The sequence below is a fragment of the Pipistrellus hanaki genome (assembly GCF_964339955.1).
Source record: "Pipistrellus hanaki genome assembly, chromosome: 5".
Lineage (NCBI taxonomy): Eukaryota > Metazoa > Chordata > Mammalia > Chiroptera > Vespertilionidae > Pipistrellus > Pipistrellus hanaki.
In genome coordinates, this window is record NC_140507.1 from 71,943,720 (window position 1) to 71,967,701 (window position 23,982).

General features: G+C 53.5%; 1 protein-coding gene across 9 annotated transcripts in view; it reads left to right on the plus strand.

Annotated features, from left to right (window-relative positions):
• CELF5 (CUGBP Elav-like family member 5) overlaps positions 1 to 23,982 on the plus strand; it is a 43,655-nt gene that overhangs the window by 17,734 nt on the left and 1,939 nt on the right. For 2 of the 9 annotated variants that reach the window (XM_084883517.1, XM_084883520.1), the window contains exons 3-12: positions 8,475 to 8,526; positions 10,302 to 10,430; positions 11,407 to 11,486; positions 13,041 to 13,187; positions 14,280 to 14,421; positions 14,511 to 14,657; positions 16,136 to 16,198; positions 16,583 to 16,669; positions 20,347 to 20,490; positions 22,467 to 22,709. In XM_084883517.1, the coding sequence (XP_084739643.1) occupies positions 8,475 to 8,526; positions 10,302 to 10,430; positions 11,407 to 11,486; positions 13,041 to 13,187; positions 14,280 to 14,421; positions 14,511 to 14,657; positions 16,136 to 16,198; positions 16,583 to 16,669; positions 20,347 to 20,490; positions 22,467 to 22,669 (1,194 nt within the window). In that variant the 3' untranslated portion in view covers positions 22,670 to 22,709. The remainder of the gene's footprint in view (positions 1 to 8,474; positions 8,527 to 10,301; positions 10,431 to 11,406; positions 11,487 to 13,040; positions 13,188 to 14,279; positions 14,422 to 14,510; positions 14,658 to 16,135; positions 16,199 to 16,582; positions 16,670 to 20,346; positions 20,491 to 22,466; positions 22,710 to 23,982) is intronic. The other 7 variants (XR_014794983.1, XR_014794984.1, XR_014794986.1 and 4 more) reach the window with 7 other exon arrangements.

Here is a 23,982-nt window from a genome sequence, read left to right on the forward strand (position 1 = left end):
GTGTTGTTGAGAGCACACGAGAGCCTCTGTTGTCTAACGGAGAGTTTACATTAAGTTGGGAGGAGTTTTCAACCCAGGGCGATTCTGCTCCCAAGGGACACTGGGCAATGTCTGGGGACATTTGTCATTGTCGAGACTGGGAGATGCTTTGGGTAGCATCTGTAGGATGCTGCTCAACACCCTGCAGGGCACAAGACGGCCCACAACAAGAAATTATGTACCCCAAGTCAATAGTGCCCAGGTGGATAAATCCTGGTTAGGAAGAAGAGCTGGCAAGCAGTGCTAACTGAAATATAACGCAAGCCACACGCAGTATTTAAAATTTCCAGTAGCGACCTTTAAAAAGGAAAAGGAGACAGGTAAAATGAATTTTAATGCTATATTTCATTTTCACCCGACATCTCTAAAAAATCTTATTATTTCAACAGCAGTCAATATAGTTTATTAATTATTATTAAACAAATTTTAAAACCCCATTCCCGAGTCACACAAGCCTCATTTCAAGGGCTTCGTATCCACATGTGGCTGGTTGCTATTTTATTGGACAGTATGGTCCTAAAATGTTCTAAGCCCAGCGTCACCTCAGACAACATGTAAATGAATGGGTGTGGCTGTGTGCTAATAAAACTTTATTTGCAAAAACAGGCAGGGGGCTCAGGATAAGGCTGTAATTCACTCATGCTGTCCAATAGAACTCTCTCCCATGATGGACATGTCCTGTCTGTGCTGTCCAGTATGGTGACCACTAGGTCCATGTGGCTATTGAGCCTTGAAAAAATGTGGCAAATATGACTCAGGAACTGGATTTTTATTGTTATTTAATTTTAATAAATGTAAACTTTAACTTAAGTGACTACATGTGGCTGGTGGTTACCACATTGGACAGATCAAATCTAGAATGTTCTATATTAGAGGTTGGCTACTGTGTTAGCACAGACACAGAATGTTCTAGACTGGAGCCAGCTACTGTATTGGAGGGTGCAGACCTAGAATGTTCTAGACTAGGAGCCCACTAGCCTACTGAACAGTGCGGTCCTAGAGTATCCTAGGCCAGGAGTCAGCTACCATATTGGATAGCACAGACCCAGAATGTTCTAGACCCAGGAACACGATGCAGTGTTATTACATATCTAGATTGCAGGGATCGAGGTCTCTCTTTGCTGTCAGCTCACTGTGGACAGGAGAGCAGTTTCAGGCAATACCCTCTCCTCTCGGGGTCAGTTTCCTCAGCCTCCACATGGAGCCTGGGGGGTGAGTGATCACTGTCGCCCAGCACTGTTGGACCCTCATCGGAAGGCCATGTCCACCAGGAGGGCTGACAGAGAAGAGAGGGTGGGTAAGAGAGACTCATGGAAGGTCACCCAGCAGGGTGAGAGGCCTGCAGCTGTATCTCCCCCTCCACAGGCCTTGAACCTCTGGCTTTTCTGGTTCAGTTTCCTGCAAGCTGGTTCCTATCCTCTGGGGGGCGAGGGGAGGGTGGGGAGGTGGTGAAGGCTGATGTTTGATAAATAAGGGGTGTGTGGCTCAGAGTAGGACCCTGAGGATGCAGGGACCCCCTGGGGACCACCACCAGGCCTGCGAAGCATCCTCCAGGAGTACAGCATGATTTTTAAAGGTTATTTCTTAAAGTTTGCAAAATTCCACACACTTAGAGAAAAGTACACGCAACACCAACGATGATAAAGCAGGCACCTCCGTTGTTACTACAAGCAGCACCCCAGGAATCCCCACCCCACGTCTCAAGCCCAGCCTCTCTCTTCCTGTTGGAGGGCCACTCCTCTGACCTTCCTGGTTCCCAGCCCCTGCCTTTCTCCATGGTCTCAGCACTTATCGAAACGTTGCTAAAACATTAGCTGGCTGTTGCCCGTTTTTCTTTTAACCCAATATGAATGGAATCATGCTATATGTAAAGCCATCTGCATTTTTCTTCTTAGGGTGATGCTAATGAGAGTCAGCATCACCCGCATCTGTAAGGGGCACTTTTTCATTGCTGTGTAGCACTCCATGACATGAACACACAATGTATTTGTTCACCCCCCCTGTTGGTGGACATTTGGGTTGTTTCTCGTTTTTGCTGTTCGAAATACAGACCCTTTTCCATGTTTTGATTCTGGTGTGCACATGCCCACCAGGCTCATACCCGGAAGTTCTGGTCCCTCCCTGAGTGTGTGTACCTTAGGCTTCTGATTAGCTAACGGGTTGACTTTCCGGGTAAGTCACTCTCCCCTGAGGATACCCACGGATGTGGGACCAGCCATTCAGAACCAGATCTGGAGGCTCCTTTGCAGATTGCATAGTGGAAGGGGACTGCTGGGGCAGAAGGCCCCCTCACCTGTCAGCTGCATCTGAACACCGAAGTCTGAGCCCCCTCATCCCAGGGGGTCTCCACCAAAAGATGGAGCCTCAGGAGGCTCACCTCGTGCTGGGAAACCCACCTGCCGGCTCCTGTGCCTGCACTCTCTTGCACACACAGCGGGGAGTGAGGGGCCAGAGCTGAATCACTCCAGGAATGAAGACAGCCACCATCGCTCCTGTCCCCTGCACGGCCCCCTCACCCCCACCCCGAAAATCCCCGTGTGATGTGTGAGCTGGGGAAGGCATTGTTCAGTGGACACTTGTCTTTTTATCTCTTGAAAAGAGTGAGAGATGCAGCTGCAGGCCTCTCACCCTGCCGGGGGAGCTGCAGGAGCGCCGTCTCCCCTCTGTCAGACCAGGAAGGGCGCGAGCCGGTGCCCCACACCATGAGGCAGCCGAGCTCCCGCTCCCCCAGTGCTTCTCTCTGAAGTAAGAATGATCCCCCTTTCCAGGGCCTTCCTCGTGCCAGGAGGGTCCGTGGGGGACACAGCTTAATCAAACCTCAGTGTTCTGGGATAGGATCCTAAATTGAATACAACAGAATCCCAGAACAGAGCCCAAATGGACCCAGGACCCGGAATCCAGGCTGGGCAAGTGCCTCAGAGCCCAACAGAGGATCTCAGCGGGGCTGTCGAACCCCAGGCTGGGGCTCCTGGCGGTGGAATGGGTCCCCCGGGAAGGCGGAGACCAGTGTGGCCAGCTGCTGTCGCTAAGACTTTTAAGGCAACACCATCTTTTCCATCATGAAGGTCTTGGGGGGCAAGGGACCCCCAATCTGGTAGCCACCCTACTGCTTCTCTGAGCACCTCTGAAAGAGATGTGTTTGTCCGTTCAGCTGTGGGCCCCCCCTCCCCTAAACCTTTCCTGAAAATCCTTTCTGTGCACAGAGGAGTCCCTGAGGTGTCCCCTTGCAGGAGCCACACCCACACCCCATGACTTGGCTCAGCGTCAATCCAAACCTACAAACGAGCAAGGGGCCCCAAGGCGCTGCACAATGAATGCTTTGCCATTCCTGGGCCTCAGTTTACTTACCTGTGAAATGGGACTATAGGAGTGTTTTGAGGATTCTGTGAGGTGACACATTGCCAGGTGCTAAGCACACGACGGGAACTTGGTCAGTCTATGCTGAATGAATGACTGGACCATCCAAGACAAGACAAGCTTTAGGACTCCTGGCCAGTTATGTTTCCTTTCCAAGCCTGTTTGCTTCCCAAGAAGGGGGGATAGTGTAGACATGGCCTGGCACAGACTCTTGGGTTACCTCCCCGCTAAGCATCGTGCCCAGCATGTTTCCAGCTTGCTCTGTGCCCATGGGGACAGGACCTAGGTTTTGCTTTCTGTGAAAGTCATAGGTCTTGCCTTGTTCCATGTCAGCTGTTTGTGAATTCTGTGCTGGGTCTTTTTGGATAAGAAGGCACTGAGACCCTCATCCCTGCCCCAAGAAGCTCCCCAAAAGAGGGACAGTGTGTGTGTGTGTGTGTGTGTGTGTGTGTGTGTGAGAGACAGAGAGAGAGAAAGAGAGAGAGAGAGAGAGAGAGAGAGAGAGAGAGAGAGAGAGAGAGAGAGAGAGAGAGAGAGATAGGGGTTGTGCCTTCATCGAAGCAAGGTCTGGCCAAAGCAACCAAAGCTAGTGAGAGGAAGGCTTCAGGGGGAGATAAAATCTGAGGGGTTCTCTTCCAGGTGAGAACGGGGTGCATTCCAGCCAAGTTAGGGCAACAGCAGTGTACCAGGGGCATGGGAGGAATGCCTGGCCTGAGTGGCAAAGGTGGCTCGAATGCCAGGTTGAAGAACTGACCTGCTACCCCAAGGGCAATAGGGAGCCATGGCAGCATCTAGATGTGGAGAGAGGCGTGGTCTGGGCCCAAGTCAAAGAGGAGGAGGCTGGAATGGCGGCGTGGGCAGCCCAGAGTGGGGGTGGGGCGTCCACCTTCCTTCCTTCCTCTCCACATGCCCAGAAACAGCCCAGCTGGGGCTTCTGGAGTCCCCACATCTAAAGGCCCAACGTTGCCAATGCAGGAGGCTCTTGGGGGTCCCGCCTGACCACTGGAGACTTCTCCTGCAGGCCCTTCCCCCAGTGGCTCCGGTTTCCTCCCTGTAATAGACACAGGTCAGACTAAGGGGTTCTGTTTTCCCAGTGGTGTGTGGTCTGGTTGAGGTCACTCAGCCAAAGCAGAGCAAGGACTGGACCCCAGGCACTTCATGTGTGCCCACCCCAAAACAGACACGCCCAGAGCCCCAGCCCACAGGAGCCTGAGGAAATCTGCAGGAGATTGAGCCTCTGGTTCTGACCTTCTTTCTCTTTCTGGTCTGCCCATCCATGAAATGGGGATGTTTCCATCTCACAAAGTGGTTGGAAATGAAGGAGGCAGTGGATATACCTATTGCTCCAACATGAGAAAGTCTCTCCCTCAGACTCCTGTTCACTGCAACACCCACCACAGATTTTCCATCTCCAGTGCAGCCCCAGCACAGTCTGTATCTGTAGTTCTTCACCATTCTTTGCTCTAGGCCAGTGGTCAGCAAACTCATTAGTCAACAGAGCCAAATATCAACAGGACAACAATTGAAATTTCTTTTGAGAGCCAAATTTTTTAAACTTAAACTTCTTCTAACACTACTTCTTCAAAATAGACTTGCCCAGGCTGTGGTATTTTGTGGATGAGCCACACCCAAGGGGCCAAAGAGCTACAGTTTGCAACCATGGCTCTAGGCTCTCCAGCCCTTGGTTCTGCCCTCTGCCCCCACCCTGACCCTATGACCCTATGAGAGAGTCTCTGCCTCTGTCTTCCCCTCCACCAGACACGGGAACCTTGTTGAATAAATGAAAAGAGGAAGAGAGAGGGCAGGGAGGGAAGAGATTCAACACTGGGAGCCAGAGGTGGAGGAGGGAGAGAGGGCACTCAGCACAGACTGTGGTGGGGCAGATGGAAAGAGGTGGGCAGAAGCTAAAGGGGTGGGCCGGGGTGACTGGAGAGGTGGGGGTATGGGGAGACCTGGCTCCCCCTGGCACACCTTCTCAGGGTTCCAGTGGGCGGGCAGGGCCTGGCCAGTGGCTGGCTGATTGCCTGGGAGTGGGGCTCAGGGAGTGAGGCGCCGGGCCTCAGCTTTCTTGCTGCGTATGCGCCCCGTGCGCCCAGGGCCGGCAGTGCGAGCCACAGCACATGGACGCCAGCCAGCTTGGTGTGAGCCTCTAGGCCGGTGGGTGAGGCGGGGCACGGGGCTGTGGGGTGTGGGTAGCTGGGCCTGCACGCCTCGGCTTTGGAGTAGGGGACTGGAGAGGAGGGGGCTGCCCACCTGGCTTCTGGGAGCAGACCAGGACCTCCTCTTGCTGCCAAGCTGACCCCGGCGGGGGAAGGAGCCTTCCAGCAGGAGGTGAACGATCTGCAGCCACAGCTGAAGGCGCAGTTGATGAGCAGGTACCCAGGCCACGAGAATGGGGTGAGGGGTGAGGGTGCTGTGTTGGGGGCAGGTTCCCTCCTCATGGCCCCCTCCCTTGTTCCCTCTCTTGGCTCATCCATCTCTAGAAGATTATATTTAAATATCTCTTTTGTGCAAGGCAGGAGCTAGGCTCGCCCCTAAGAGGCAGTTTCCATGGTAACAACAATTGCCAGCTTCCATGTGGTGAATCACTGTTGCCTTGGCAACCCCATCCTCATCTGCCCAAGGTGCTGGGAGGGGGGAAGAGGTGAGGGCCAGTGGAGGTGAGGTAGGAGGGGTGGGGAGCAGGAGGCTGATGCTCAGGTGTTCCCTTCTCCCCATTTCTTTTCACCACCTCAGTCTGCCCCCAGCCCAGAATCTGGTCCCATCTGGTTGAAATCATCTCCCCTCCTGCCTCCAGCTAGCTGGGTGTGGTACCCAGGCTCAGTGTGTGTGTGTGTGTGTGTGTGTGTGTGTGTGTGTGTGTGTGTGGTGAGGGAAGGGAGAAATGTCCCCTTTCTCTGAGGGTGTGGCTGGGTGGCAGATTGATTGGGCAGCGGAACCGGAGACACTGGATTGGGGAGGCTGAGGCCTCTCTGGATCTGGAGCTCCAAGGCTGAGTTCAGATTGAGGAAGCCAGGCCCATATGTGCCTGGGACACACTTTCAGAGAAGGGGGAGGTATCTGAAGTGGGAGGGGCTCCGATAAGGGGGGGATGCAGAGAGAAGGAAAGGACTCAGAAAGGGGAGGTAAGCTAGAGGGGGAGGGGAATGACCAAGGGGAGGGACTCAGGGAAAGGGGTGATCAGTGAGGGAGGGGGTTCAGCGTTGGGACAGGGTCTTGAGAGAAGGGGAAGGAGTTTAGAGGGAAGAAGACATGGGGGTTTTAAAGAGTAGGTCTCTTCTCGTGGGAGTGGGTGGGAAGATCTCTAAATTCGACTTCTAGGACTCCTGGTGCTTCAACTCATCTACCATGACCTTGGTGGGTATAGCAAATAACTGTTCTGGGCCTTGATTTTGACATCTATAAAATGGGGTGAAAACCATGTCTCTCTCTTGAGCTTGCTGGGCAGCTGCACCGTGATTAGAACATGATATTTATCCAGTACCTTCTCTGGGTGGGTGGGGATCTACTCCAAGATGGCTGACCTGGGACCAGCACTCACTGCCCCCACTCCTGCTAGGGAGGGACCAGGTGTCTTTCTGTGCTGGTGGGTGTTGACCCCTTTCTCCTGGTCAGCTCAGTTCAGTGGGCTCCCCTGAATCTCCCTGTGTGGGGTGATGCTGTGGTCCCCAGTCTGGAGGAAGAAGAGCAACACTAGGTATGTGCTGGCCTGAGGCAGAGGAGGGAACCAGGAGAGGGGAAGGGTTGCCCACTTGGGAGCTTTTGAGTTGGGATTTGAAGAATGAGTAGGAGTTCACCAGAGATACGGGGTTGGGAGGAGGATTCTGTTCTAGGATTGGCGGAGAAGTAAATGCCACCCCATCCTCCATCCCTCAAGTCTATTGTCAAATATTCACATTAGCTTACCTCAGACTCGTGCCTGGCTAAGAGTGGGGGTGGGAACTAGGGGGTGGATTTCTTCTAATGAACACCATTTTCAGGGCCAGGGGCAGGGGATGGAAGAGTCCAGAACAATGGATCCACGCTGGTCCATCCAGGTGTGACAGGGCTCCCACCAAGGCTTGGGGAGCTGACTAAAAGTATATCGGTCAGCCACTTCTGAGTAACAAACCATCCCAGTCATTTTTTTTAAATGTATTTTTATTGATTTCAGAGAGGGAGGGAGAGGGAGAGATAGAAACATCAATGATGAGATAGAACCATCAGTCGGCTGCCTCCAGCACACTCCGTACTGGGGATAGAGTCCACAAACCAGGCATGTGCCCCTGACAGAATCGAACCTGGGACCCTTCAGTCTACAGGCCAATGCTCTATCCACTGAGCCAAACGAGCTAGGGCCCAGCCCAGTCATTTTATTTGTTCGTGATTCTGTGGGTTAGCAATCTCAACCTGTCAGCTGGGGAGTTAGTTCTTCTGCCGGTCTCTCCTGGGGTCATTCATGCAGCTGCAATCAGCTGGGTCCTGACTGGGCCAAGCTGGGTCAGGGCGGCCTCATTCCTAGGTGCTGTGTGTCAGTGGGGCCTCTCTGTGCGTGTCGGCTGCCATCCTCCCATAGTTGCCCCATCATAACCTGGAGTGACGTGGTAATCTCAGCGTCTCAAGTGTGGAGGAAGCTGCAGGGTCTCATGAGGCCAAGGTTGGAACTCCCACAACCTCAGTTCCACCTCATTCTATTGGTCAGAACAAGTCACATGGCCAACTGCAGATGCAAAAGGAAAACAGATTCCAGTTCTCGATGAGAGGAACCACAAAGTCACATCACACACAGGAACTAGCGGAGTTGGGATATCTTTGTAAACAGTTCAGGCCCTGGGGAGGCAAGGAGGTTTCCTGGCGGAAGGGATATTGTCACTGGGTTTTCAGGGCTAAGTAAGAGTTTTCCCGACAGCGTGAGCGAAGTCCTGTGGGTGGGACCATGTATTACTTGGTTTGAGTGGAGTGTTCGTTGCTACCGGGTGGTTGGTGGGATGCTGAGGCTGGGGGGGTAGGCAGGGTTGCCTGGCAGAACTCAGACAAAGTGTCTACCCACGCTGCTCCAGCTGCTGACCTTGACCTCTCCCCACCCCCTTTTTCCACAGATGGCACGGCCAATCCAGGTGAAGCCTGCGGACAGCGAAAGTCGTGGAGGTAGTTGTCATCTCTCTGTGACCTCCAGGCGGGGGGCTGGGGAGGGATGGGGGAGGAAGGGGAGGTCCCTGCACAAAAGGCCGCAGTAGTCACCTGCCTGTCACACACTAATGGGGTGGAGACCGGAAGCAGGGCCTCTGTCCCCTCTCCCCGACCACAGGGCCACCGGCCAGGGGCAGCTACTTCCCCCTGGAGCCTGAAGTACCTGATTCCTCTCAGAGATCAGTAATGGGCATCTTCAGACGCAGAGGGGATGGGGACCCTGAAGGGCTGTGGATTGATTTTGGGGTTGTGTGTGTATGTGGTGTGTATGTGAAGGGTTTGCATGTCTGGACAAGTGGGTATGTCTGTGTATATAAGCATGCATACTTGGGCACATCTGTATGCAGACAGGTGCAAGTATGTGTACATATGCATGTGTGTCTCCGAGGCTGGCATAGTGGGGGTGCATGCAACGCCGTGCACCCAGCCTATGCGTGGGCATGTATGTTCAAGTGTGTGTGCTTGACTGTAGCAGGCGGGCCTGTGGGCGTGCAGGTTGGGGCCTGGTGTCTGCAGGGGCTGGACTGTGTGGCAGAGGAGTGCCCATGGAGGGGGGTGCTGGATGTCCCCAATGGGATTCAGACATTCTTGGAGGTTTTTGTCCCTCCTCCCCATCTCAGGTGGGTCGGGGGCTGAGGGAGAACAGCCAGCCAGGGGATGGCTGGAGACAGGGTGGGACATCTGATTACAACTCCGATGTGGGACAGGGCTGTTGGGACCCCTGGAGCGTGAGATGTGTAAGAGCCTGGTGAAGCCAGTATGGGCTGGAGCCTGTTCTCAGACTCTCCCACCTGGCCGCGGTGCGGGTCGGGACTGGAGAGCAGGGGTTCGCGTATCTCCATCTCTATCCTCTCTCTCGCTCTCTCTCCCACCATATCTCTGTCTCTCTCCTTATCTTTTTCTCTCCTGTCTCTGGTTCTCTCTCTGCTGCTCTCCGTGCCTCTCTTTGCTTTTCTCTGTTTCACTCTCATATGTCTTTCTCTTCCTGACTCGCCAATCTCTCTGCTTCTGTGTTTCTCCCCATGAGTGGCAGCTGCCAGAAAACTGGTCTCCATAGTAACCCATCTTACTGTCTAGGGGAGAGGAAGCTGCCGCTGTTGCTGACGATAGGGGAGCAGCACAAGGACGCCAGGGGCAGGGCTCCGGTGCCTCACACAGGAGAGGGTGGCCCCGACTGGGCCCTGGCCTTAGACTGGGGCAGGTCCCAGCCAGGCACCCACTCCAGCTCCACCTGTTGGGGACTGCAGGCTGCCCGGGCACTTGGTCTTGTGCTCACACACACCTCACTCATTCAACACACATTGATTGCCTAGTCCCTCCTGAGCCCCGGCAAGGTTGGGCAGGGGGCTCTGCTGGGCACAGTGAGGATGCAGAGGCCATCAGCGCTCACCCTCCCTGTAGAATCTAGATGGCAGGGGCCTAGGCCAGGCAAGGTAGTTCCTAACCCTGGTACTGTGTGTGGGCTCACTGAGACCACAGGAGGGGAGACCCTCTGTACTGGGAGGTGGGAGCAGTGGTGCAGAGGCCCCGAAGGATTGGAGGAAGGACATTCCAGACGGGGGAGGGCACTACTTGAGCAAAGGCATGAAGATGGGATCGTGCAGGAACGTGGGAGAGGCTCAGGGCAGCCAGCGCCCGGCCGCTACCTCCTTCGCGCGCGCAGAACTGGGCCCAGGGGAGACATTCCCGGAGGCTTTGCAGCCAGGACTTGTCTGAGGTGGTGTCTCCGCCCACAGGGGACCGGAAGCTGTTTGTGGGGATGCTGAACAAGCAGCAATCGGAGGAGGACGTGCTGCGGCTGTTCCAGCCCTTCGGGGTCATAGACGAGTGCACGGTGCTCCGGGGGCCTGATGGCAGCAGCAAAGGTGACAGGCCCGCGTTGGGGCTGCCTCTGGGGCATATGGGGGGCGGGGCGGCGCCCGAGGCGGGCGGGGCTGGATCCCGGGGCGGGGCCCGCGCGAAGCCGCACTGGTGGGTGGGGCGGAGGGGGGGCGGGGCCAGCGGCTTTGGCGGGGGGTGGAGACTGGTCCTACTGGCTGCCCTGCCCAGCGGGGGATGCCTGTCTCCACCCGACTCTGTCCATGGGCCTGTCTCCAGCTGGATGTGCCTGTGTTCTGTGGAGTTCCTATATGGCTGCACCTTCTAGGGATGATTGTTTAATGACCTCCACAGACATGTTTTCTTGTCTGCCCATGTGACTCTATGTGACTCGGGTTGAGTATCTCTCCTCCTGCATCCCTGTCTCTGACTCTTCCTGCTGGGTATCCAAATGACCCCTTCTGTATGGGTCTTCGTGTGTCTGGCTATCTGTCCTCCTGATTCTGCTCATGCGATGGATCGGCTGGGTCTGCCTTTGTATGGTGATTTATCCCCATTTCTCCAACTCTGGTCACACGCATCTTTCTATCCATCTGGGTCTGAGTGCATCTCTGCCTGGGTGTGCACGGAACCATATCTCTCTGCCTCCGCGTCTCATGGTTTGTCACTTTAATTCTGCACATCTGATTACAACTCTGGATCTCCTCGTGTTGGTGGCTGTTGGTGGGTGTTCTCTAAGCCTGTCCCCATCACTTGATTGTGGGTTTGACAAACAGCTATCTGGCTGGCTGGCTTTCTGACTAAATGGATGGCTCTTTGGCTGACTGACTAACTCCATGGCTGGCCGTGTGCTTCTCTTACTGTCTCATCCTTCATTGTCTAGCTCTCTGTCCGGGCAAATGGCTGGCTGGCTCTGTGTCCAGATGTCTGACTTTCTGGCCATCCGGGGCCCCCAGCCCCCACTCCGGTGGGCCTGTCTACCCTGAAATGCCCCATTGCCTCTCCCCTGTTCTCTTGGAGCAGGCTGTGCCTTCGTGAAGTTCTCCTCCCACACGGAGGCTCAGGCTGCAATCCACGCCCTGCATGGCAGCCAGACCATGCCGGTGAGTAGGAGCTACCCTCAGCTATGGGGGTGGGCACGGGAAAGGGGTAAGGGGGCCCTGTTCCTCCCAGCCCAGCCACCTGGTAATCCTTGGTTCTTCTTCCTAGTGGGCAGAGTTGGAAAAGGGGGCAGTCCTGATGATAGTGTGAGTGGGTGTGTGTGTCTGAGTGATTGTACCTATGTGTGAATGTATGTGTGTGAAAGAATGTACTGTCACCGTATGGCTGCATGTGTGTGTGTGTCTAGGAGAGCATGTGAGAGTGCATGCATGTCTGTGAGTACATGTGTGTAATCATGTTGAGTGCATGCATGTGCCTCTGTAGGAGTGTGTGAGAGGGTTATGTGTGTAGATGAGTACATGTGTGTATGTGTGGGTGAGGGCATATGATTATGTGTGCATAGTAACTGTATATACTTATGTGTGTACATGTGTGATTTTGTGCATGTGTATGTGAACGCATTGGGCAAGTGTGTGTGAGTATGCATGGTGAGCATGTATATGTGAATGCTATGCATGACTGTGAGCATACATGGTGAGTGAGTGTGTGTGAGAATATGTGTATTTGTGTGTGAGGATACAGGATGGGTGAGACCTGAGGGTGGATGGGATTTGCGGAGGCCAGCAGGGGGACATGAGGGTGTGGGGAGTGACAAAACCAAAGGCAGGATCGGAATGGGGGCCCCCAGAGGAACTGGGGAGGATGGGCTAGAGGAGCCTGCAGTTCAAGGCTGAGGCACCCAGATTCCTCCTGTGGTCATGGGAGCCACAGAGGGGTTCGACAGGGAAGGGAAGGGGTCAGGTTTAGATGGAAATGTCTCTTTGGGGCCAGAGCAGGGGTGGGCAGAGGCAAGACTGGAGCCAGGAATTAGTGGGTCAGCAGTGGTGTGAGGCTGGGAAGGACCACCCCGGCACTGGGGTGGCCCTGACCCCCAGGAAGGAGGCTCTGGGAACCATCTTCACTGTATGTTAGTGTCTAACCTGTTCTCTCCATCTGCGCCCCATTCCTCTCTGGTGTCCGGTGACAATCATAGGGTCCTCCACCCAGGCCGCCATGTTCCTCTCCAGCAGGTGGATTCTCCTTCTGTGTGTGTGTGTGTGTGTGTGTGTAAGATTTTTGTTGATTTAGAGAGAGAGACACTGACTGGCTGTCTCCTGCACACCAGGAGAGCCTGGAACTCATACATGTGCCCCAACAGGAATCAAACCAGAAACCTTTTGCACATGGGACAACATCCAGCCAACCGAGTCATACTGGCCAGGGGTCCTCCTGTTTTGGGGAGTGTGCCTGAGAGTCAGGGTCCTCCACTGTACCCCAGACACAGCCCCCTGGACCCAAATGCCCCACCTGTGTGCAGAGGTGATTGCATTGTCAAGTGCAAGACCCAGGACTCTGACCTTCACTGTGCTGCCCAAAGTCTGCAGCAGGGGCTCATGGACAGGGCCAACAGCTGTTGCTATCTATAGCCCTCACCAGGGCTGGTGTGGTTCTGGGGACCCCAGATTCCTGGTTACCTCCCTCCTTTCTTTTCCTTCCTGCTGTGGCTGCTCCTGCAGGGTGCCTCCTCCAGCCTGGTGGTCAAGTTTGCCGACACAGACAAGGAGCGAACACTGCGGCGCATGCAGCAGATGGTGGGCCAGCTGGGCATCCTGACACCGTCCCTCACCCTGCCCTTCAGCCCTTACAGTGCCTATGCGCAGGCCGTGAGTGACCCCGGAAAACATGCTTATGTCTCCAGGGGGACTTCCAAGACCTCTCTGAGGATCCAGCTCAGAGTCTCTCTCTCTCTCTCTCTCTCTCTCTCTCTCTCTCTCTCTCCCTCTCCCTCTCCCTCTCCCTCTCCCTCTCCCTCCCTCCCTCCCTCCCTCCCTCTCTCTCTCTCTCTCTCTCTCTCTCTCTCTCTCTCTCTTTCTCTCTCTCTCTCTCTCTCTCTCTCTCTCTCTCTCTCTCCCTCCCTCCCCCTCCCTCCCTCCCTCTCTCTCTCTCTCTCTCTCTCTCTCTCTCTCTCTCTCTCTCTCTCTCTCTCCCCTCTCTCTCCCTCTCTCTCTCTTCACCTAAGTCTCTGTGGAGGGGTTTAGCCTCTCTGCCCATCTTTGTTTTATTTTTTTATTTTAAATATATTTTTTTTATTGATTTCAGAGAGAAAGGGAGAGGAAGAAAGAGATAGAAACATCAATGATGAGAATCATTAATTGGCTGCCTCCTGCGGGATCGAGCCTGCAACCTCCTGGTTCATAAGTCAATGCTCAACCACTGAGCCACACCGGCCAGGCTCTCTGCCCATCTTTCTGTCTCTTGCCCAGTCTCTCTGGCTCAGGGTCCTATTCTGGCCATGACTGAGCCCACATATCCAGACTGAGTCCCAAGCCCCACACCTAGCTGAGCCCCCAGCCATAAACTGAGCCCTGAGCCCAAGGTGAACCTCTACTTGGACTGACATGACCCCATGCTCAGCCCCTAAATAATTCCGGTCAAGCTTCAACCCTGAACTGAGACCAAACCCAGACTGAGCCTCTAAAGTCCCAAGCCTGACTGAGTTAAGTGTTGGCTGATCCCTGATCCCTGATCAAGACCAAATTCTTTACTGAACCCAGATCCCTCGATTAGCCATGATTCCCATAGGAACTAGGCTGAGCCCTGATCCTAGACCAAGGCTGAGCCCCAAATCCTGATTGATCCCTTACCCTGGCCTCAGCCAAGATATCCAGCCTGACCCCTCTAGTTACTCCCTGGGACTGATGACCGTAGGGCAGGTGCCACCCTGACTATGCATCTTGACCCCTCTCCACCTCCAGCTCATGCAGCAGCAGACAACGGTCCTGTCCACCTCAGGCAGCTACCTGGGCCCTGGCGTGGCCTTCTCTCCCTGCCACATCCAGCAGATCGGCGCCGTCAGCCTTAACGGGCTGCCTGCCACACCCATCGCCCCTGCCTCTGGTGAGAGTCCGCCAGAGGCCCAAGGACGGGTGGGCAGGGCCAGGCCCAGGCCCAGGCCCAGGCTCCTCACCATGTTTTTCTCTCTGCAGGGCTGCACTCGCCCCCACTGCTCAGCACTGCCGCCGTGCCCGGCCTCATGGCTCCCATCACCAACAGCTTTGCAGGTGTCGTGCCCTTCCCTGGCGGGCACCCTGCCCTAGAGACTGTATATGCCAATGGCCTCATGCCCTACCCAGGTAACTTGGGTGGTTCCCCAGGGCCTACGAGAACATGAGGGGGCAGGACAGTGTCTCTAGGACAAGCATAATTTCCTGTGTCTTGATGCCCCAAGGAGCAGAGGGACAGAACAATGGGAGTCTCAGCCGAGCAGATATGTGCTGGGGGCACAGAGAAAAAGGTTAAACCTAGGAAATTTGCACCCAGACATTTCTAGGTTCATATCCAGGTTTGGTGGCTCTTGGGTGATTCCTGAAAGTCTGTGAGCTTCCGTTTGCTCATCTGTGAAATGGGTGGATTAACATCAGTCACCTCATGAGGTTGCACTGACAATGAGATCAGAATGAAAAACCAGTACCATCACCTAGTACTAAGAATGGCACCATCGATGTTAATTATTAACTGTTACTATTTGGGAAGATATTAGTACCAGGATTCATTCATTCGTTCACTCATTCATTCACTCAATATGACCATGCACTGATGTGAGCTGGGCTCCCCACTATACCATGATTTCAAGGCAAACATCTGTGTTTACACCATTAGAGGATTTATTTTTATTTTGAAATGATTGAGGCTAACAGGCAGTTACCAAAATAATACAAAGATGTCCTGTGTACCCCTCACCCAGCTTCCTCCAATGCTAACATCATAGATAATCACAGGAGCATTGTCAAAACCAAGAAACTGACATTGGTGTGTACAATGAACTCAACTGGAGTAGGAGAGCTTACTCAGATTTCACTGCTTTTTACATGCACGGGTATGTGTGTGTGTGTTTCTATGCCATTTTATCACAGGTATAGATTCATGTAACCACCACCATAATCAAGATACAGAACTGTTCCAGCTTTACAAAGTAATTCATTTATGCCACCCCTGTAAGTCACACACACACACACACACACACACACACACTATTCCATCCTCTAGCAACATCTCTCCATTCGAACGGAATCATTTGGCTGAATTTTCTTGATTCACCAGCTCTGGTGGCCTGGACAAACTCTCACCTAACTCCTCCACTAGGCCAGTTGGAAGGTTATAGCCACACAAAAGTCCATGGGGTGACTGATGAATGAGGTGTAGGGAGCCAGAGAGGAAGTGATGGGGATGAGTGGTGGTCTGGAGCAGAGTCCTGGAGAATATAGAGAATGAAAGGAAGGAGTGAGAAGGCCAAGATTGGGGGGGGGGGGGGGGGGTAGGAGAGGGGAGGGAGGAAGATGGGAGTCATGTGTCAACCTTTCTGGAGTCCCAGAAACCTGGATTCGAGTTCGGCTTCTGCCATTTCCTATCTAAGTGGCCCTGTGCCAGTTACTTTTCCTCTCTGAGCCTCAGTTTCTCCACCTGTGAAATGGGAAGCATACCTGTACACTGTTTACGCAGAGGTAAAGCTGGGGCGGATGTCTGTGGCTCTCTTTTCCGCTCTTAAGAATTGGGGGGTGAATAGAAGTCTTATGTTGCTCCCACCCCATTCAACCCCTCCGTCTGCCCGCAGCTCAGAGTCCGACCATGGCTGAGACCCTCCATCCTGCCTTCTCCGGAGTCCAGCAGTACACAGGTAGGGAGGCACGTCAGCCTGCCCCGCAAGAAGCCCCGCCCCATAGAAGCCCCGCCCTCGGAGCTCGGCCATTCGCCTTTCATTCTCTAACCTTTCTTCCTACTTCTAGCCGTGGCCCAATCCCAGCTCTTTGCCCTGTTGGTCCCGCCCCTCAGGTCGGCCTTGGCCCCGCCCCTAACCCGTGTCCCCGCCTCTCAAGTCCGGGCCGCTCCGTGGCCTGGGCCTCACCCTTAGGCCAGCTCTCCGTTGTGGCCCCGCCCCTCCGCCGCCCCAAGACCCACCGTTGGCCCCGCCCTCAGAACAGGCCCCGCCCCTAGACTAGCCGCGCCCGCTCGCGCCGCGCGCCCGCCGGCCTCACGCGGCTTCCGCTCCGGGTCTCCACAGCCATGTACCCCGCCGCGGCCATCGCGCCCATCGCGCACAGCATCCCGCAGCCGCCGCCGCTCCTGCAGCAGCAGCAGCAGCGAGAAGGTGAGGGGGCCGCGACCTCCTGCGGGCGCCAGCCCCGCCCCGGACCGCCCCCGTCAGCAGCAGGCCCCGCCCCTGGCCAGGCCTCTGGGAACCGCGCGGCCTAGAACTCCGCCCCGGGACGGAGAGGCCTGGGTTCAAGTCCTGTGCCATCCCGGGGGGGGGGGGGGGGGGCGGGAGCGGGCGGGACCACTGAATCCCCTCTCCGAACCATGCTAGCTCGACCCCGTAGGCAGAGAGGTGCCGCCCCAACCCTGAACGATTCTCTGAACTTCCCGGGAGTGAGCCCATTCTGAGGGTGGGAGGGGGGGTGCGGCATCGGCTAAACTGGAGCCTCCCCAGGAGAGCCGGGGGATGCCCGAGTTAGACTCTGGAGTCGGACATCTGGGATTCAGAGCCGCCCAGGTCTGGCTTGTGACAAAAAGAAGGCACCACACCACCCTGTTTCCTCATCTCTAACACAGGCGGCTATTGGTGCCAAGAGGTGCAAGTAGGCAGAGCCCGCTCCTCCCCGGGGAGACCCTCTGATTTAATCCGGATAGTGCTGGTGGGGGCCGGGAGGCTGGGAAAAGCCCAGGTCCCTCCCCATGGCCAGGGGAGCTCGGAGCCTGGCCCGCAGACCTGTCAATAAAAAAAGATGGGACCCTAATAGGACCGTTTTATCAAGTGTTAGATGGCTGAGAAATACGTGATGCTACAGCTGGGGTGGCACTTTATCTTGGGGAAGAGCTGACATGTGCACGTGGACGTGGCGTGGGAAGGTCTGCTCCTGTGAGGCCCAAGGAACAGGGGAAACGGGGCTGTCTGGAATGAGACAGGCAGAGCCTCACATGGGGACACGGGGAGCTGAGGACGTTGGTAGGTGTCAGAGCTCGAATTTTGTTTTCTCATGAGGCTTGGTTCACCGGGGCCCAGGTTTCTGCATTCACCTCGTGTTTCCTGGAGACCAGACAGCCCATAAGCAAACACAGGATTTGTGTTATGCTCAACATTGTTCCGTAACATATCAGTCACATCAGAACACACTTGCATTTTATACAACCAAAGGCTTTGTTTGCATATATGCATAACCCATGGATGCAGGCAGTGGGGTGGTGAGGGCCTGGGTGGGGGATGGGTGTGGGCTGGAGGGGGTGGGGGATTGGTGGGGGACCAAAGGGGACATATATCTTTGAACAATAAAGATTAGGTAATTATTATAAATAAAAATGCAAACAATAAATAAAAGCAAGCATTGTAGCAAAACTGTGGTCCTAATCAGAAAGGTAGGGGGTGGATGAGATTGTGTGGTCTTGGGTTTTGTATTTTCTGGGGTGGCGAATATTCATTGCGAGGGTAAGAGCAATTCTTGGTAGTTGGATCACTATCTTTGTTTTGGGAGCATGGGAGCAGGTTTGGCTTCAGATAATCAGATTTTTGTTTATTTTCTTTTCTATTGAATTTATTGGGGTGACATTGGTTAATAAAATTACATAGGTTTCAGGTGAACAATTCTATGAAATATCATCTGTATATTGTATTGTGTGTTCATCACCCCAAGTTAACCAAGTTTTTAAATGGTATTATTCATGGTTTGTATATAAACCATGTACTGAGGATTTTATGGGGAAGGGATGATTTTGAGGATTAGCCATGTTTTAAAAAATATTTCTGCTCTGGCCAGTGTGGCTCAGTGGTAGTGTCCACCCACGCATCAAAGAATCTCTGGTTTGATTCCCGATCAAGGGAACATACCTAGATTGCAAGTCAATCCCAGGCCCTGGTCTGGCCTTGTGGGGGAGGCAACCAATCGATGTGTCTCTCACATCAATGTTTCTCTCTCTCTTTCTCTCTCTCTCTCTCCCCCCCACCCCCTTTCCTACCTTCTACTCTCTCTAAAAATCAATGGAAAAATCCTTAGGCAAAGATGAACATAAATTAATTAATTAATTAAAATGTTTCTGGTTGGTATAGTCTGCCACTTTAAAATTATTTGTGGGAGCCCAGCCAGTGTGGGTCAGTGATTGAGCACCAGCCTATGAACCAGAAGATTGAGGTTAGATTCTCTGTCAGGCATATGCCTGGATTGTAGGCTCAATCCCCAGTGTGGGGCATGAAGGAGGCAGCTGATCAATGATTCTCTCTCATTATTGATGTTTCAATCTTTCTCTCCCTCTCCCTTCCTCTCTAAAATCAATAAAAATATATAATTTGTGGTTTCAGTATATCTAGGACTCAGGACTGGAGGGTTCTCTTTTTAGTTTACTTGATTTTATTTTTGCATCATCTGAGTTTTGAAAATTATCCGAAGTTAGGAGAATTATCAAAGGCTTTGGAAAATATATCTGGATATTTGGGTTTGGGGATCGGAGAATACTTGTCTTGTTTTATTCTGTGATCATCCGACTTTTATTGCCTTTCTTTTTTAAAAAAAAATATATATATTTTATTGATTTTGTACAGAGAGAAAGGGAGAGAGATAGAGAGTCAGAAACATCGATGAGAGAGAGTCATCGATCAGCCGCCTCTTGCACACCCCCCACTGGGGACATGCCCGCAACCAAGGTACATGCTCTTGACCGGAATCGAACCCGGGACCCTTCAGTCCCCAAGCCGACGCTCTATCCATTGAGCCAAACCGGTCCCGGCGAACCTGGGACCTTTTAGTCCGCAGACCGACGCTCTACCACTGAGCCAAACCGGTCTCGGCTATTGCCTTTCTTTTGTTAATCCTCACTGGAGGATTTTTTTCCATTGTTTTTTAGACAGAGTAGAAGGGAGGAGGAGGAGGAGAGAGAGAGAAACATCGATGTAAGGGAGACACCTCCAGTAGCTGCCTCTGCATGCAACCTGACTGGGGCCAGGGATCAAGCCTGCAACCAAGGTACATGCCCCTGACAGAACCAAACCCAGGACCCTTCATTCTATCCACTGAGCTAAACCAGCTGGGCTATTACGATTTTTAAAATTGATTTTAGAGGAAGGGAGGGAAGGAGGGAGGGAGGGAGGGAGGGAGGGAGGGAGGGAGGGAGGGAGAGAGAGAGAGAGAGAGAGAGAGAGAGAGAGAGAGAGAAAGAGAGAGAGAAAAGGATGTGAGAGATACATCAATCAGTTGCCTCTTGTACATGCCCCAACCAGGGGCCCTGACCAGGAATTGAACTCAAGACCTTCCAGTGCACATCATGACGTTCCAGCCAACTGAGCCACACTGACCAGGGCAATCATCGCACTTAAAAAAACAAAACAAAACAAAAAAACCCACCATTTGATTTCAGAACCAGTTTTAGATTTACAGAATAATTAAAGATATAGATTATAGTTTCTTTATATCTACACTTAGTTAACCTGACTTTTGTAGATAATCTGGAGTTTGAGGTTTAGGGATTTTCCTGGATTTTAGAGTTCCTGTTATTTATCTTGGTTTGGGCAGAGGGCTGAGAATCATCTGAATTTTGTAAATTATCTGGAGCTTGAGGACTATCAGAGGTTTGGAGTATCTGTGTGTAGGATGATAGAGCAGGGATCAGGATGCCCCATCTCCTTACCCCCTATTTCCACATTCCTTCTTTCTGCGTATCATGGGGCACCTCTCTCCTGACAGCTGGAGGTGCCCAGATGTGGGTCCAAACCTGCCCCTCCCCCGGGGGGGGCTCCGCCTCCTCTCCTTGGGGGCTTTATGTCTTTCTCTCCCCCACCTGCAGGTCCCGAAGGCTGTAACCTGTTTATCTACCACCTCCCCCAGGAGTTTGGAGACACGGAGCTGACGCAGATGTTCCTGCCCTTCGGCAATATCATCTCCTCCAAGGTGTTTATGGATCGGGCCACCAACCAGAGCAAATGTTTTGGTGAGTACGTGTGGGGGGTGCCCCTTCCTGCTGACCAGCCTGCCCCATGCCCCTGGTCCTGGAATGCGAGGGGGTGGGGTGGGAGAGGTTGGTCATCCCTGAGACAAGCCTGGTCCAAAAGAATCACATTTTAAAAAAAGAATCACATTCATAATCAGAGCGAACACTTATTAAGCACCTACTGTTTGCAGGACACCTGCCATGCATTCTTTCTAAGACTCATTCATTCATTCATTCAACAAATACATATACTGTGTCCCTGCTGTGTGCCAGGTTCTGTGCTTGGCACTGGGCGCACAGCAGTGAAGGAAGGCTCACAGTCTTCCTGCACTGTCCAACAGAACTGCCTTTGGTGATGGAAATGTTCCACATCCCGTCTGTCTGGGCCATCAGCCCCATGTGGCTACCAGGCACTTGAAATGTGCCCAGTGCGACTGAAGGACTAAATGTTTAATTGTATTTAATTTAAGTTAAAATAACCACAAGAGCCAGTGGCTACCAAATTAGAAAGCACAGATTTAGGGGGAGGAGATGGAAATAAGGAATCATAGGACATAGGCCAGGGAATTATAAATAGTATGAAGAAAAATAGAGCTGACTGATGATGAGCCAGCATGGGGAAATCTGTAGGAAGAGTGTTCTAGGAAGAGGCAGCTGCATGTGCAAAGGCCCTGGGGCTGGAGGAACAGTGAGGGGCCTGTGTGGATGGAGCAGAGTGAATGATGGGGAGAGCGGGAGGAGGTAAGGGCAGGTGGGAGACAGGGACAGATCATGAAGGGCCTTGAACTTTAGGGAGGACTTCTTTGTCCCCAGAAACAGAGGAAATTAGGGCTCAACGAGGCACTGACACTTGTCTAAAGTCACACAGCAGCAAAGAGGCAGAATTTAGATTAGAAACTAGTCTGTTTGACTACAAAATCTGGACTGGTAACCCCACCCTTTCCTCTTTGAAGAGCTAATTCTTGACTGTTTATTAAGTGCCTTCTGTATATATTCAGTATCCAACCATAAAAGGGAAGAATTGTCCCAATTTACCGAGGGAGAAAAGAGAGGAATCAAATGGTGACACACTTGAAGTCACACAGCAAGTAAGGGACTCCCACTAGTGCCCAAGCCCCGTTTTCTATAACTGCGTCCCGAAGGAAGAGGAAATTTCAGGAGGAGGAAAACCCACTCAATCACTTTCAACAATCAGGGGGTCATATGCCTTCTCTGAGCCTCAGTTTTCTCATCTATATAATGAGGGGACTTGGAGGAGATAAAAACAATGGTGTTAATCCCTCAACTCTAATTCCCCATGGCTCCCCATGGGCCTCAGCAAGACCCTTCAACCCTGAGCCCCAATCTCTCTGCCTGACCTCCCACTGGCCTTTCACCAGAGCTCAGGTGACCCCTCTCCAAATGCTTGTGTGGTTCCCTCCCCCTGGCGGGACCCTGGCCTCTGTGGCTGCACATGGTCCCCTGTGATGACCAGGAAGTGAGGGGCAGGAGGAGGGCCAGGCAGCTTTGAGCTGGCAGATGGAGTTTGGGCTGGTGGCAGTGTAAGGAGAGGAGGCGTAAGTGTTTCTGATGGTCTTGGGGGAAACTAGGAGTTAGAGACTGACAGAGACAGAGAGCAGGCGGGAGAGATGGAGAAAGAGATGAGACAAAGAAGCACACACAAAGTCATAAGGACAGACAAGATCCCAGGTGACTAGAGGTCTCAGAGGAGGCAAAGGGCTAGCTAGCATCAGGGTCCAGAAGGAGCAGGCATCCTGGTGGGAGTGAGAACCTGGACCCCCAGAGGTGGATCCACCTGTCCCCACTCCACATAGGAAGTCTCACAGAGCAGCCCCAGGTGCGGAGTGAGTGCCCATCCCCAGAGGCATGCAGTCCAGGGGGTCAGAACCAGGCCAGGGATGCTGTGTCCTCTGGCGAGCCCTGCCGAGGTACCTCCTCCGGCTGCCTGCCCCTGCGAGCGCACACCCCGCCCCTAGGACCCCACGAGCCGGGAAGCCGAGTGGAAGACGCCCACGTTGCCCACCATCGCGGGTCCACCCCGGTCTCTGCAGGCTTCGTGAGCTTTGACAACCCGGCCAGCGCGCAGACTGCCATCCAGGCCATGAATGGCTTTCAGATTGGCATGAAGAGGCTGAAAGTGCAGCTGAAGCGGCCCAAAGATCCGGGACACCCCTACTGACCACGCCCACAGCCGCCCGGAGGCTGTGGGCTTGGCCCAGGTGAGCCGCCAGGCGGCCCCACCCGCCCCAACCCTGCCCTGTGTTTTCTGCATGCATACACACACACACACACACACACACACACACACACACACGCCTCCACCTCCCCCATTCTCCAAACCCGCTCCTGCCTGGGGGTGTGAGGGGCCAGGAGGGTGAGGTTGCTACAGGGCCCCCAGGTTGAATGGTTAGGGACAGAGCTGGATGAAGATACTCCCAATCAATCCCTTTTGTGGGGGAGTAGGATTGGGCTGGGGAATGGGGGAAGCCAGTGCTCACCAAGGGTGGTTTGGGAGAAAGCTTTGAAGGATAAATATTGTAGAAACTTGCCTGAGGGGCCGGTTGGGAATGGGGTGGGGAATGCTGTGGGGAGGGGCTTCTCTCGGTCCTATGACCCCCAGCTGGGCCCCTCTCTCAGCTCCTCTATTTGGTATAATTCACACCCAGTGGGTTGATGGGAAGGTGGGATTTTGCAGGCCCCACCCCCCCAATGCCAGAAAAAATGTCTCCCCAAACAAACAAATCCCCAAGAGTGTATTGTGATTTGACTTCTGAGCAAGCAATTTTATCAACTAACCACCTTTTTGGGGGAATGAATAGTGAGCCTAAGAGATCAATGAGGAAACTAACTACTGACCTCAAGCTCCCATGAGCCTCATCTGTGAAATGGGCTCATAAAAGCATCTCCCCTGGGGGCAGTAGGGAGAACTCACACAGGGATGCAGTGTTTTCCCAGTTGAGCCCAGGACCCACCGCCTGTGAAGTTCTTGGTAATTCCTGTTGTTTTTCTTTTTTAATCACCATTGCCGTCGTCATCAGAGCCTTGCCTGGGGTCTGGCGCAAAGTAGGTGCGCAGTTAGGGGATGGTGGCACCTTCCAGACCCTGTCAGGTCAGCACTTGAGGGTGTGCAGTCAGAGTCCTGCATCTTGGAGCTCACATTTGGAAACCTGCCACGTCTGGAAACCAACTCACAGGCGATCCACACACTTTTAACATGCTGGGCTAGCGCATCTTTCCTGAGCACCTACTCTGTGCTAGGCACTCTTTCCAGTGTTTGGGGACACAGCTCCGAATGAACAGAAACTTGGGGGTGAATGGGGGGCGGGGGGTACTGCCCTCCTGGTGCTCCAGTGGCAGGCAGCAGGGGAGAGGAGACACAAACGAGCAGGAATACTTGTCCCAAGTTGCCAGGTAAGGACACGCACTTGGTTACCCTAACTCTGCTCCAAGCCAGGTTTGTCAGCCTCCAAACTCCAAAATGGACTCTTTCTG